Source organism: Sciurus vulgaris (genome assembly GCF_902686455.1).
Source record: "Sciurus vulgaris genome assembly, chromosome: 9".
NCBI lineage: Eukaryota > Metazoa > Chordata > Mammalia > Rodentia > Sciuridae > Sciurus > Sciurus vulgaris.
Window position 1 is genome coordinate 1,422,913 of NC_136469.1, and position 15,128 is coordinate 1,438,040.

At 47.8% G+C, this 15,128-nt stretch overlaps 1 protein-coding gene across 1 annotated transcript in view; it reads right to left on the reverse strand.

Moving 5' to 3' along the window:
* Nucleotides 1-9,104, reverse strand: part of PRSS12 (serine protease 12) — a gene marked incomplete at its 5' end in the record, with an annotated part of 88,666 nt that extends 79,562 nt beyond the window's left edge. Inside the window, 1 exon segment of the mRNA XM_079153130.1 lies at nt 8,678-9,104. Coding sequence (XP_079009256.1) covers nt 8,678-9,104 — 427 coding nt within the window.
* Between the last annotated feature and the right edge of the window lie 6,024 nt (nt 9,105-15,128).

Here is a 15,128-nt window from a genome sequence, read left to right on the forward strand (position 1 = left end):
GACTCAAATAGACCACAACACAATAATTCTGGGTGATTTTAACACAGCACTGGACATATATAGAATATTCCATCCATCAACAAGAAGATTCACTTTCTTCTCAGCAGCACATGGAACCTTCTCAAAAATAGGCCATAGGTTATGCCACAAAGCAGCCCTTAGTAAATGCAAAAAAAGAGATTCTGCCTTGTGTTCTATCAGATCATAATGGAATGAAATTAGAAATCAATGACAAAATAAAAAACAAATTACTCCAACACCTGGAGATTAAATAATATGCTATTGAATGAAACATTCAATGATAACAGAAAACATCAAGGAGGAGATAAAAAAATTCTTAGAGGTCAATGAGGACGATTATACAACATTTCAAAATTTCTGGAACACTATGAACGCGGTACTAAGAGGAAAATTCATTGCATGGAATGCATCCAAGAAAAAAAGAAGAAGTCAACAACTAAATGACCTAGCATTAAAGCTCAAAGCCCTAGAAAAAGAACAACAGAACACACTAAAAGTAGAAGACAGGAAATAATTAAAATCAGAGCTAAAATGAATAAAATTGAAACAAAAGAAACAATTCAAAATATTGACAAAACAAAAAAGTTGGTTCTTTGAGAAAGTAAACAAAATAGACAAACCCTTAGCCACACTAACAAACAGGAGAGAGAAAACTCAAATTAGTAAAATTCATGATGAAAAAGGAAATATCATGAGACACCACTGAGATACAGAACATAATGAGAAGCTACTTCGAAAATCTATTATTTCAACAAAATAGAAAATACCAAAGACATTGACAAATTTCTAGAGACATATGCTCCTCCAAACTGAACCAGGAGGACATACACAATTTAAACAGATCAATATCAAGCAATGAAATAGAAGAAGCCATTAGAAACCTACCATCCAAGAAAAGCCCAGGACCAGATGGATTCTCAGCTGAGTTCTACAAGACCTTCAAAGAAGAACTCATTCCAATACTTCTCAAAGTATTCCAGGAAATAGAAAAGGAGGGTACCCTACCAAACTCATTCTATGAAGCTAATATCACCCTCATACCCAAACCAAAAGACACATCAAGGAAAGAAAATTTTAGACCAATATCCTTGATGAATATAGATGCAAAGATCCTTAACAAAATACTGGCAAACCAGTAAGAAAATTCTGCACCATGATCAATTGGGGTTCATCCCTGGAATGCAAGGATGGTTTAACATCCATAAATCAATAAATGTAATCCATCATGTCAATAGACTTAAGGATAAGAATCATATGGTTATTTCAATTGACACAGAAAAAGCGTTCAACAAAATACAACACCCCTTCATGCTCAAAACACTAGAAAAAATAGGGATAGTAGGAACATACCTCAACATTGTAAAGGCTATTTATGCTAAGCCCATGGCCAACACATTCTTAATGGAGAAAAACTGAAAGCATTCCCTTTAAAAACGGGAACAAGACAGGGATGTCCTCTTTCACCACTTCTGTTCAACATCATCCTTGAAATACTAGCCAGAGCAATTAGACAGACTAAAGAAATTAAAGGGATATGAATGGGAAAAGAGGAACTTAAGCTGCCACTATTTGCTGATGACATGATTCTCTATTTAAAGGATCCAAAAAACTCCCCCAGAAACTTCTAGACCTCATGAATGAATTCAGCAAAATAGCAGGCTATAAAAACAACAAGCATAAATCTAAAGCATTTTTATGCACAAGCAATGAAACATCTGAAAGGGAAATGAGAACAACAACTCCATTTGCAATAGCCTCAAAAAAATCAAATACTTGGGAATCAATCTAACCAAAGAAGTGAAAGATCTCTACAATGAAAACTACGGAACATTGAAGAAAGAAATTGAGGAAGACCTTAGAAGATGGAAAGATCTCCCATGTTCTTAGATAGGCAAAATTAATATTATCAAAATGGCCATACTTCCAAATGTGCTATACAGATTTAACGCAATTCCAATTAAAATCCCTATGACATTTCTCATAGAAACGGAAAAAGCAATCATGAAATTCATCTGGAAGAACAAAAGACCCAGAACCAAAGCAATCCTGGACAGGAAGAGTGATGCAAGGGGTATCGCTATACTAGATCTTAAACTCTATTATAGGGCAATAGTAACAAAAACAGCATGGTACTGGCACCAAAACAGACAGGTAGATCAATGGTACAGAATAGAAGACATGGAGACCTACCCACATAAGTACAGTAACCTCATACTAGACAAGGGTGCCAAAAACATACAATGAAGAAAAGACAGCCTCTTCAACAAATGGTGCTGGGAAAACTGGAAATCCAAATGCAGTAAAATGAAACTAAACCCCTATCTCTCACCCTGCACAAAACTCAACTCAAAATGTATCAAGGATCTAGGAATTAGACCTGAGACCCTCACCAAATAGAAGAAAAATTAGGCCCAAATCCCTATCATGTTGGCTTAGGACCAGATTTCCTTAACAAGATCCCCCATAGCGCAAGAAATAAAATCAAGAATCAACAAATGGGATGAATTGAAACTAAAAAGCTTTTTTTTTCAGCACAGGAAACAATAATGTGAAAAGAGCCTACAGAGTGGGAGAAAACCTGTTCCCCACACACTTTAGATGAGCACTCATCTCCAAAGTTTATAAAGAACTTAAAAAACTTTACACCCAAAATACAAAGAACCCAATCAATAAGTGGGTTAAGGAAATGGGCAGACACTTCACAGAAGAAGATCTACAGGTGATCAACAAATATATGAAAAAGTGCTCATCATCCCTACTAATTACAGAAATGCAAATTAAAACCACCATAAGATTTCATCTAACTCCAATTAGAATGGCTATTATCAAGAACACAAGCAATAATAAGTGTTGGCGTGGATGTGGGGGAAAAGGCACACTCATACATTGCTGGTGGAGTTGCAAATTGGTGCAGCCACTCTGGAAAGCAGTGTGGAGATTCCTCAGAAAGCTTGGAATGGACCCACCATTTGACCCAGCTGTCCCACTCCTTGGTTTATACCCAAAAGACTTAAAATTAGGGGCTGGGGATATAGCTCAGTTGGTAGAGTGCCCACCTCGCAAGCACAAGGCCCTGGGTTCAATCCCCAGCACCGCAAAAAAAAAAAAAAAAAAGACTTAAAATCAGCATACTACAGTGATGCAGCCACATCAATGTTCATAGCTGTTGAATTCACAATAGCTACATTAGGGAACCAACTTGATGCCCGTCAATTGACGAATGGATAAAGAAACTGTGGTATATATATGCAATGGAATATTACTCGGCCATTAAGTAGAATAAAATTATGGCATCTGCTGGTAAATGGATGAAGCTGGAAAATATCATGCTAAGTGAAACAGGCCAAGCTCAAAAAACCAAAGGCCAATGTTTTCTCTGATAAGTGCATGACAATATATAACGATGGGGGGGTGATGGGGGAGAGAAGAATGAAGGAACTTTGGATGGTGTAGAGGAAAAAGGCGTGGGAGGGGGTGCAGATGGAAAGACAGTAGAATGAGACAGACAGTATGACCCTACGTATATGTATATTATGAATGGTCTGAATCTACATGGTGTACAATCATAGAAACGAAAAGCTGTTCCCCATTTGTGTACAATGAATCAAAACGTGTCTGCAGAAATAAGAAATATAAGAAAAAAATATATAGTGAAAAAAATCAGGTTATCACATAAATATTTTTTATCTGTTACTGAACTTCACAGATGCACAGAACAATTAATCTTAGTCATTTCTGTTATGGTGGCACAGAAAGCATGCTGGTAACATCAAGATATTGTTCAGATCCTTGACAAAAATACACATAAAGCTATGAGCAACACAGTGATTTCAATTTATGCACTACTCAAAAGAACAGGAAAAACCTATTACATGGTGGGCAATTTAGTACACACATTTATCACTGAGTTAAAAATATCCTGCTGCTTTGTTCCAAGCACTGGGGAAAGTGTGCGAAATAAACATCTCCTATCTTAACCATGAAGTACACAGAAAATCACAGCATCTGAAACAACCGGTTTGGGGAACTGTAGTTGCATTTTTCAAGTACAGTACAGGGTGTGAGGCTAATCTGGACTTTCTTTCCATACCTGGATGATACTAAGGCATGCTATTCTTTTCTATAATCATACTGATCCATAACTCATATCTGTTTTAACACTGAAAAAGAGTAGACTTTATTCAAATTGCCCCAGGTCAAAATGAAATCAAATCCCCTTCCAACATACAGGGCATGAATCCAGCGGAACTGCATTTGCCTCCATTAGTTCACATCTATAATTCATATTAATTGTTCATTCTTTATTCATGTGGCTACCTTTAGTGCTGAGGGAAAATCCTGAGTTGGTCTGGTTCAAAATGAGAAAGCATTTCATCCACATACATTAGGCAAATCTTAGGTTATCTCTTGGTTTGAAACACTGCATGAAGTCATCTCCGTTGTGGTTAAGCCCTGGCACACCATCACGCGCACACGCCCAGCAGAGCACCCCACGGGGGAGCGTCCTGGAACCATTACACAACAGCATGAGTGAGCACACAGCACTGAGCAGCAGCCGCTCATCTATCTCCAGAGCACACACCTCGGGGAAGGCAACAGAAACACTGTCCTCCAAACACCTTCAACACAGGGCACCGGGTGCCTTTCTTTGTCTTGGTGAATACTGTGCCTCATGTGAACTAAGTCAGTGTTCAACAGAGAATGAGACCCATCCTTGCTGCATTACGGGATCAGCACTTCCACCCTTCCCTTCGGCAATCCTGACAAGAAGCATTCACGGTGAGTGTGCCTGTGCAGTGTACGGTGGGGCATCTCGTTACTTAGTTCTTTGTTCACAATAAAATTTATTAATATTGTGTTGTTTGCAAGGAGAGGAGGGAGGAAGAGGTGGCTGAGGATGCAAGAATAAGCTGTCCCTGACTTCTGACATCCATGTGCCAACCACGTGACAGGCAGTGTACACCAGTCCTTCACGTGGGCACAGCCTGCAGAGGTCAGCTTCAGAGGACAGCACTCTCCACACATTCATTAAGAAAAAAGGAAAAAGTTGAACAGCAAGAATTAAAATCATTCTCACCTAATGACAAAACCAATTTTAGTATCCTCAACAATTAGAGAATTATTCCTTTCAGAAATAAATTTGCAAGTAATATTGGTCTGCAGATAGCATCTGCAAATAAGAAAATATGCTTTACCCAGCAAACCAAGGTCTAAATGTTATGCATCTAGACATGGATTTAAAAAGAAAGATGCAGCACTTCATAGCATGACTCTTTTAGCTACTTACTCTTTAACTGCACTGTTTCCCAAATATAAGAACAAACCCCGAGCATGCTCCGGAGCAGAGCCTGGTGGTGACCCACACTTTGCTCCAGCCTCACCAGCAGGCCTGCACAGGACTCAAGGCTGAAGCCACCAATCCAGACAACAGCACTGTTGTCTCTTCTCTGAGAACCAGGAAGAAGCATGTGCTCCACCCTGGGTTCATGACATGCCTGAGTGAAGAAATTCCGGAACGGTCTCCTTGCTCTCTTAAAGGGACATGCCTGAAGAGGACCCACACAGTTCTGTCTCTACCTGGAGCCTGGGTGCCCACCAGCCCAGGGCTGAGGTCCCACACAGAGCAGCAGGAGAAAAAAGCAAGCAATAGTGTGGACCACACGGCAGCTGCCCATCCGCCAGACCCAGCAACGTGGACGACAAATCTCCCTAGAGTTCCAGTCACTTAAGCGGGGTTCCATGCTCAGCCATCAAAACCAACGCAGCTGACCCGAGCCACATCCAGACCCAAGTGAATGATCGCCATTTGCTTTCTTCTCCTGATGGTCCACAGGCAGCAGTACTTCCTATGCATGATCTCTTCAACTATTACTTTAGTGTAGGCACTGGATCCACCCTGTGTAAAGTACTCTGAGCAGCACTTTACTGCTGAATATTTTAGTTTGGTCCCACCAAATGGTTATAGACCAAATTATTGTGCAAGTTACCTAACACACAGGCACATACACAAGACAGTGACCACAGGCATATACACCTTGGATAAAACCTCATAAAAAGCAATAGTAACTGAATATCTCTCTTTTTAGAACAAAGATTTAAGAGTCAAATATCGCTTCAAGTTTAAATACTGTACTTCTTTCTTAGCCAGATTGAGCTCAATATTTAAAATCCAGCCAGGAAAGGTATCAGGTCTGATATTGCTAATAAACTTTTCAACCACTGTTACCTAGAGTCAAGACAGTGGTGAGCAAGAGGGGCAGCAGTCAGACTACCTCTTAGTTAGCTCGCTTAGAACAGCAGGTGGACTTCAGAGGACAGCTTGTGAGCTGCAGGACCTGCTCACGCGTCCGTCCCTTCTGTGCAAGTCAAGAGATTTGGGTGGTGTTTTCAGCCTTCCATTGCTGTGACCAGAAGACCTGACAAGAACCACACAGGGGAGGAAAAGTTTATTTTGGTTTTAGGGGTTCAGTCCCTGGTCAGCCAACTCCACAGCTCTGGGCGCAGAGCTCATGATGACGGGAGGGTGTGCAGGAGGGACAGCTGGGGATGTGACAGCCAGGGAGCCGAGGCAGAGCTCCACTCACCAAGGTCCACTCACCACAGGCACCCCAAATCCCTCCCCTCCAGCCACACCACACTGCCACAGTCACCACCCAGCCCATCCGTATCAGCGGACTGGCCCATGGACGAGGTCGCAGCCCTCACAGCCCGACCACCTCACCCCGAATGTTCTTGCATTGGCTCACCAGAGCTTTGGGGGATGCCCCACTCTAAGCCATGACAGCCAATTGACGTTTTGCCCAGGAACACAACGAGTGATGACTTCACTCTCTGGGATGAAGGACAACTGAGCTCAACCTTCCTGTCACTTTGCTTCAGCTAAGGCACAGCTGGGACTGAGGTCCCTGGGAGGTAAGGTGGACCACAAAAATCACAGTACGACTCAGGCCCTACTCTACGCAGCCCTGCCCCACTTTGGGTGAAAAGTCGCCAATTTTTTTTTTTTTAAAGAAGAAATTCCAACTTTTGAAGGTTTTCATTTCCCAGTTGTTATGGAAGATAAAAAAGTTAATATTTAACAAAAGCCCAACAATTCAAAACGAAGCACTGTCTTAAGGCACCTTGCTCATTTACATGCAAGTTATTGATGTGCTGTTTTTACTGCTGCCCACCTAAACCATCTTACCAAGTTCCTCCGGATGCCATCAGCTCATCCAGATTCCCCACAAACAGCTTACAGAGTCAAGTCAGCCACTGCTGGAAACAGAACTGCTACTTTACTAGGATGGCTTCCAGCCCTCACTCCCTCCCTTCTTGGTCACTCATGAGGTGTCCAACCCACTGCCACCCAGAACACCTTTTATCTTGGCCCGGGGAATTTTGTCTACTTGTCCAAACACAAATGATGGGATCTAGGCAAAAATCTACCACATTTCCCCTCAAATCCGGTTCTACAGGAAAGAAGGAAGGTTGCTGGTTGTCAAGTTAGATGACAGTTATGATCAAAGACAATAGTATTTTCCTTTCTAAAAGGCGTAATTGGCGATGGGCACAATGGCACATGCTTTTATTCCCAGAGGCTCAGGAGGCTGAGGAGGAGGAACAAGAGTTCAAAGTCAGCCTCGCAATTCAGTAAGGCCCCAAGAAACTCTGGAAGACCCTGTCTCTAAATAAAATACAAAAAAGGGCTGGGGATGTGGCTCAGTGCTTAAGTGCCCCTGGGTTCAATAACTGGTTAAAAAATAATAATAATAATTGGCAACTTTGCCTCCTTGACTTTGCTTCCTTTAGATAAATATAAAGCCCTCAAGGCAAAATGGCTCAGAGAAAAAACCAACAAGCACACAGCGACCCTCTGAGGGGCACAACCTCACACCCCTACAACCCCGCAGGACCCCCCACAAGCACACCACCTACACACACGCCCATATGCCCCCGCAAGCACACATGCTCCTAGCCTACACACCATGCCCCTATCACCACATTCCCCACGCCCACGCCCCACAACTACACCCACACACATCCACTGACACCCCGCACATCCACAGGCACCCCACAAGCACCACACACACCTCCACAGGCACCCCCACACACACACACATCCACAGGCACCCCCCCACACACACACACACATCCACAGGCACCCCACACATCCACAGGCACCCCGCATATCCACAGGCACCCCACAAGCACCACACACACATCCACAGGCACCCCACACATCCACAGGGACCCCACACATCCACAGGCACCCCACACATCCACAGGCACCCCACACATCCACAGGCACCCCGCATATCCACAGGCACCCCACACACACACACACACACATCCACAGGCCCCACACATCCATAGGGACCCCGCACATCCACAGGCACCCCGCACATGCACAGGCACCCCACAAGCACCACACACGCACCCAGACGCCCCCCGCAGGCGCACGCACGCACGCACGCAGGGAGTAGCGGAAGCCAGCCTGCACCCAGAGACCGGTCTCCGCGCAGAGCCACCGCTCTGACGAGCTCCGCGCTCACTCCCCCCTGGACCCGCCCGGACGCCCTTCCGGGCAGCTCAGCTCAGCCCGCACCTCCGCCCCCGCGCGCGCCCGGGGCGGCTCTTGGCTGGCGCGCCGTCCGCCGCCACTCACCCCGCTCACCGTGCCAGCAGCCGCAGTAGCCCCAGTCCGCCTTGCCCGGGGCGCTGCGGTAGAAGCACCAGGGAGCGCCCGCGCCGTCGGGGCTGCGGCAGAAGTTGTGGCGCTGCCCTCGCAGCGGCGCCCAGCCCTCCGGGGGCGGCCGTTCCAGGAGGGCGGGCACCTCCGCCCAGCGCAGACACGGGGCGCCCCGGGCCGTCTCGTTGACCCACGGCGCGCCCGCGGGGCAGACCCCGGGAAGGCGCGGAGCCCGGGCAGCAGGCGGGGAGCGCGGGGACGGCGGGGGCGTCCCAGGTCTCCGCTGAGCCACGGTGCTGGAGAACGCGTGCTGGCGGCCCGGCGGGGGCGGGTATCCACGCAGCGGATCCACGCTCGCGGCCTCGCGGAGGACCCCTAGCATGAGCGCCAGCAGCAGGCCGGCGGGCGTCATGGTGCCTGCGCTGCGGGGTTGGTCCATGCCCCTCGCGGCGGGACCGAAGGGGCGGAGCGCGCCCCCTCCCAGCCCGCGCACGGACCCCGCCCCACCCACCCCCGTGCCTCGCGGGTGGCGGGGTCGCCAGTCAGGGAGAGGCGGGTTCCGAGTTCCGGGCGCCCAGGCGCGGGTGGGGAGACCCAAGCAGCTGCGGACCCCCTGCCGCCCCGAACACCGCGCAGCCGGAGTCCAGCGGTGCCGGGTCGCGCTGCCCGCGGCCTTGTTCCCACCCGGACCCTGTCGCGCTTTCTCTGCTTTGAAGTTTTTAGAAAGTGTGGCTGACAGTGGATGCCGCCCTGCCTGGCCACTTCCCAGGGCCGCCTTACCAAAGCGCGGGAAGATGTTCCGGCCTTCTGCTGAGCTGTGAGCTCTTCAAGGGCAGGACCGTCCTGTGCAGCTCCATGTCCGGGTGCCAAGCATAGTGCCCAGCGAACAGTGCCGAAATTAATTCCTGAGCCGACCCAAGGGAAGGAGCGGGAGCCTCCCACTCCCCGTGCCTTGGACGATGCCAGTTGTTGGCCATCATGGGGATTCGGAGGGCTCTCTTCATATCGAATGTCCTCGGTAACCAGAGGATACGCCAACTGTCCCGGTCTCCATTCTGTCCAAGGCTCCACCTGTCGGGTTTTGCGGGACAAGGGGCTTGAGTTAAGCCTATTCCTTGTCTCTGACCTGCAAGCACTTCCATAGCAACTGCCGGCCTGAGGTGCGCTGAGCAGCCCCCTTCCACGCGCCCCCGCGCAGAATTAAGTCAGCTTAGAACGTGTAAAAAGTTAACTGGGCCGGAGGTTTTAGAATCTCCCTTTCAATTGCTGACAATGCCGCTACAGTGAAACAAGGAAAACGAAGGTGACATTTTCCTTTTTGTGTTTCGTTACCAGGGAGGAACAAGCAAACATACCCGGAAAAGCAACGTTTAGATATTTGCTGTTAGAACTGAGGTTTCAATTAGAAGCCGAATCCCTTACTCCTATTTACATAGCCCATCTTTGCTTACCTTTTGTGAGTCATCGTATTGGGATCCTTGTTCACTCCTACTAATGGTGTACTTGGTTTTAATTCAAAGAGAATTGGTATTAGAAATATAGGAATGTATTTGTCAAGTCTTTATTGAAGATTTTTGTTGTTCAAGATGCACTGTTTCCCTTTTTATTAATATTCTTCAGGCTCCAAAAGCACAGTTAAACTGTACTTGTGGAAGAAAGTGAAAGATGAATACACATCTGGGGTGGTCTGTTTGCTTATTTTAGCAGGAACTGCGTTTTCCAATAGCAGATTCTAAGCACAGTGGGAGAGTTCTCATCAGACAGCCCCTCTTCTCTGTCTTCCACCCTGGGCTGCTTTATGGCCCAGGAAGGCTCTCAGGATTAAATCCGCTTCACTGGTGGGCTGACCTGGACCCTGCTACCCCCACCTCCCCTGCACCATTCAGGATCCCTGACTCCACATAATTGGACACTGTAGACACAGCCACTTCCCCCACGTCCACACACCCTTCAGAGAGGGAAATAAGGAGAAGCAAAGGGGGCGAAGAGAAGACTGTGGGAACTAAGCTCCAGAGAGAAGCAGGGCCTTGGGCAGGGCTGTATGGAAGAGGAATGAAAGATTCCCCAAGACCTGCTCACATTAACAGATTGTAAGAGCGATGGGTAAAAATGGAGTCATGGACAGAAAGCCCCACATCTGGAGTGAATCATTTAAGTTTTAAAACATGCCTTTCTTAGAAAATAAAATGGCTTTTATATCATGGGAGCACAATCTGAGGGCCTGGATCTGGGCTTTGCTTCCTGTTCACAGTGGCAGTGTGATCTAGATCTGTCCCCTCCTTGTTACTGCCCTCCTCTGTTAACGCTTTCCCTTTCGCTGTCCTCCACTTCCGGGCACACCTCCCACATGCAGGTGTTCTATTTCCAGATTCCAGAGCCACCTGACAAGCATTGCTCCGCCCCATTGCATAGCAGTGGAGGGACTAGAACCGCTTCCACTTCCATTAGGCCACATCCTGGCCACGCTCCCCTCCATTCTCACTGCCTCTGTCACAGACTTAAAGCTAACGAAGAGGGAAGGCAACCCTGTCTCCTGCAGCAGTAAGCCCGCAGTTGGTTCTCCCTGCCTTCAGCAGCTTCAGCAGCAACAGAGGAGCAAAGACAGGGGACAAAGAAACAAATGACCTCTTGCAGCACTCTGCACCACAACACCTGGAGGTTCCCAGGAGCCCCTCAATCCTCCTCTGACACGATTCCGTTACACAGCTCATTGATTTGGCACCCAAGAATGTGACTCCCCCAGCCCAAAGCCCATAGAGCCTAGATCCAGAACACAGATGGAGCACCGGGGGACTGCAGGAGGAGCTCGTCCACCTCAGTAGGAGGGATGGCTATCCTTGGGGGCTGCACAGCTGCACTCTCCAGGAAGACTCACAAGGACATTTGGTTTTATGGTGATCATTTTGCTTCACATACATGGTAGCCCAAAGGCCTTTTGTGTAGTTTAATTTGGAAATGGATTATATATATGGATTATATATATATATATATAATTTTTACAGAGTTTCAAAAAAATATATACAAAATAACTTTTGGAAAAGGCCCATTTGCAATTTAGGCACTGCTTGTATTTGGAAGAACTAAGAGCTTTTAAACAGATGGCGTAAGAGCAGTGTTTACTTTGATGATACCAAGTGCAAAAGAATGTGCTAAAAGAACTCTGAACAATGATATTTCACACAGAAAGAAACCTGTCTCTAGGTTACGGGAGATTTGAATCTATAAGTTACTGTTGTCAGGCTTTCAGAGGGGTGAAAACATAGCAATGCAATATTAACAAAACAGAGAGAAAGACCCAAAGTACAAGAGGAGCTGCCCACTGAAAGGACACTGATTCAGGCTGGAGGCCCCGGGGGGCAGAGGTCTCTGGCAGTGAAGGTAAGACCTCAGCGTCTCCCTGGTACTGCTCACTCCCCTGTCTGCCTGCTCTGAGCTGGCAAGAAGTGGAGGGGTGGTGGAGTTCAAGAGGAGAAGGGGTTTGCTTGGCTGGATGGGTCCTTAACACTCCTGAGTCATGTGATATACTCTTCTCTTTAAGGCTGAATTTTACAAAGCAGAAAAAAATGCTTTTTAGGTTTGAATTTACTTTTAAAATTTGTCTGAGGTTGGTATATACAGAAATTAATTCTTCAAGCTCATATTCAGGGTCATTCCAAGTACACACAGAATCAAGAGAAACATGCATGTGCACGCGTCTCCAATAAGTGGTCTCACTGGCCTTGGATGTGAATCTGTGGTCAGTCTGGCGGCAGACCTTAGCCACTGTGGAGCACTGGTCACATCCCCACATCCCCAAGGGAACAGCCCTGTGCCAGGCCGACAGGAGCAGAGCCTGAAGACTGCAGGCAGAGAACAGCTGAAGGTCCACCGCGGGAGGGCAAGCCTCACTGTGCCACCTGTAGGAACCCGCTCCCTGAAGCCAGGGGACAGGTGCCCCCACCACACCCTGGCTCTCCACTACTCCTCACCCACTCACCCTCTGAGCCTGGCAGGCAGGAGGCTGCCGTGCTCTGCCCACTGAGCCCTGTCCCTTCCCCTCCTGCTTTCCCTCTCGACAGCTTTTGTCCCTAAGATCAATGACACACTAAGAATGTCCTCGAGACGTCTCCCTGGGCAGTTTGGCCAAGTGCCACAGGTCCCTGCAGCCCCTCGGCAGTGCTGCAGCTGCAAGTGGGCTGCAGCCACATGTGTGAAGAGCACACGGAGGGGAAGAAGAGCTGCCCTCAGCCGCTTGCCGGTGTCTGGGACCTCAGAATCTTGGTGTTGACGAGCACTCAGTTCCACCTTCTGGTCAAATGCAAGTCTTTCCCAGAGCTTCCTGACGGTGGGCCGCCACCCATTTCTTGAAAACTGATCGTGGGCAATGTCTGCTTGGAAGCCACATGCTCCATGCCTAGGAGCCCAGACCATCTCAAATCTCCTCTTCTGCAGGGCCAGGTGGTCCCCAGTAGAAACAAGTGTCCAACCGCACTTCTGGTTCCACCCTCCCCGCCCTGTGGGGTGGGGTGACCTGGTCCTGCAGAGCTGGGCTCACAAGGTCGGTGTGCACTGCTCCAGGGCTTCAGAGTGTGCTGAGAACCCTTGGCCCCCTGCTCCTCTCCCTCTGGGAGGAGGTACGGCTCTGTGGTCTGGAGAGGCTGATTCACAGCATCAGTCACTCCCTGATGCCAGAGCCCCTTAGCAGTTTCCCCACTGAGCTGTGAATGGTGGATCCATTCCCCATTCTTCCTCCCTTTGCTCAGCATGTTTTTCTTTACATCATTTTTGGACTCTTAGGAACCATAACATAGCTGAGATTTGGTATGGGTGTGGAAAGAAGAGAGCTGCCAGGCCTGGCTCCTAGGAAGTTATGCCAGGGCTTGGCAAATCCCTAGCTTGCCCTTGCCTAGGGCCTCAGGGGACAGGGCTAGAGTCAGGGACTGTTTTCTGGCCGCCCATCCGTTCCTGCGAGCCTCACTAGGCATGGGTGGGCTGTTGGTAAGGTGGAGATGACAATTCTGCTTCGCAGAGTCGCTGGGACTACAACCTCCCTGTCAAGTGCTAGATGCCGCTGAATGACCACCCTTCAGTATGTGAGGACAATTATCCAGGCCCTCCTGCTTTTCCTTGACTAAACATGCCACCATTTCCTCTACCGTTTCTGACTGTCATGCCATGTGCTGCAACCCAAGCATGGAAGTGGACTCACTAAACTGAAGCTCATTGTATTAAAACCACACTCAGCGATTACTTGAGCAATGCAGATTTCAAGGGGAAAGGGCTTCAAATAGCACAGTGTGATGGCAAGTGCTTCTTCATAGCCCCAGCCCTGGGCCCTGACACCATGAGCACAGAGCTGCCCGAGCTTGTACCATGTCCTTTCAGGTCCTGTTCAAACTGCGAGGTTTCCCTGACCAAACTCTGCTCTCAAATACGTGTTGGCATGGCAGCTGCACCTGCACTGCTTCATGCCACACACACGTCGTTCCAGAGTTCCCTCACGACGGCCTCCTGATGGAGAGCTGTACGCCCCATGGCGACCGGCCTGGAGTGGCCACTGACAGTTACTGGACATGAGGCCTGCCAGCTGAACATGCATGAGAGGCCTTGTGCTCTGTGGTGTAGAGTGTCGAGTTCAGAACAGAGGTCACAAAGCAGCCATCAGCAGGATGGAATGCCATCCAGGTATGTTTTCCTTGGAATAAGAATCACTTTAGAAATGGAATTTTATGCATTTTTTTTAAATCAGTGGCTAACATAAAATTAAAACTTACTAGTTTCCCTTGCACATCTGTTAGAATGCTTTTGATTGAAAATAAAATAACCCTCAACTCAAACTGCCTTTAAAAAGGTTCTTTAAAGGAAGGTGTAGTCTCAGACTGTTTCTAAGATTCCCAGGAGTGATTGCTTCAGGGTCTAACTGTGCTGTTGGGGTCTTAGTGTCCTTTTTTCTCTCTGCTTGTCTGTCTTAATGTTGGTTTCATCTGCAGACTGCCAGCAAATGACAAAACAGAGCCTCTGTTTGGAGAAAGAAGAGAATTATTCTTGCTGGGCCTCTCTTTTAGAAGCAAAATCTCTTTCCTGGAAGCCTCATAGATGACCCCCCGGGCCTGTGGGCCAGAACTGGGTCACATGCCTCTCCATGAAACCCTCCCTGGCAGGGAGAAGACACTTCCCCTGCTCAGCTTGGGTTACTTATCTGAGAAATAATGGATGCTTGGAAACACCAGCCCATGTGTACCACACCATGAAAAGTCAAACGTCTGTCCACAGAGTCTTTAATGTCTGTAGCTGTCCCCCATCCTTGGACCTAGAGAACAGTGCTCTGCTCCCCATGGTCCCGGGCCTGGCCTTTGTCCAAACTTGGATTGCACACCCGGTTCGTACTTGTTTATCTAGAGGAATTTCAGCTGTTTTGATGTTTGTGGGTGTCCGAGCCTATAGATTCCCTAATGGT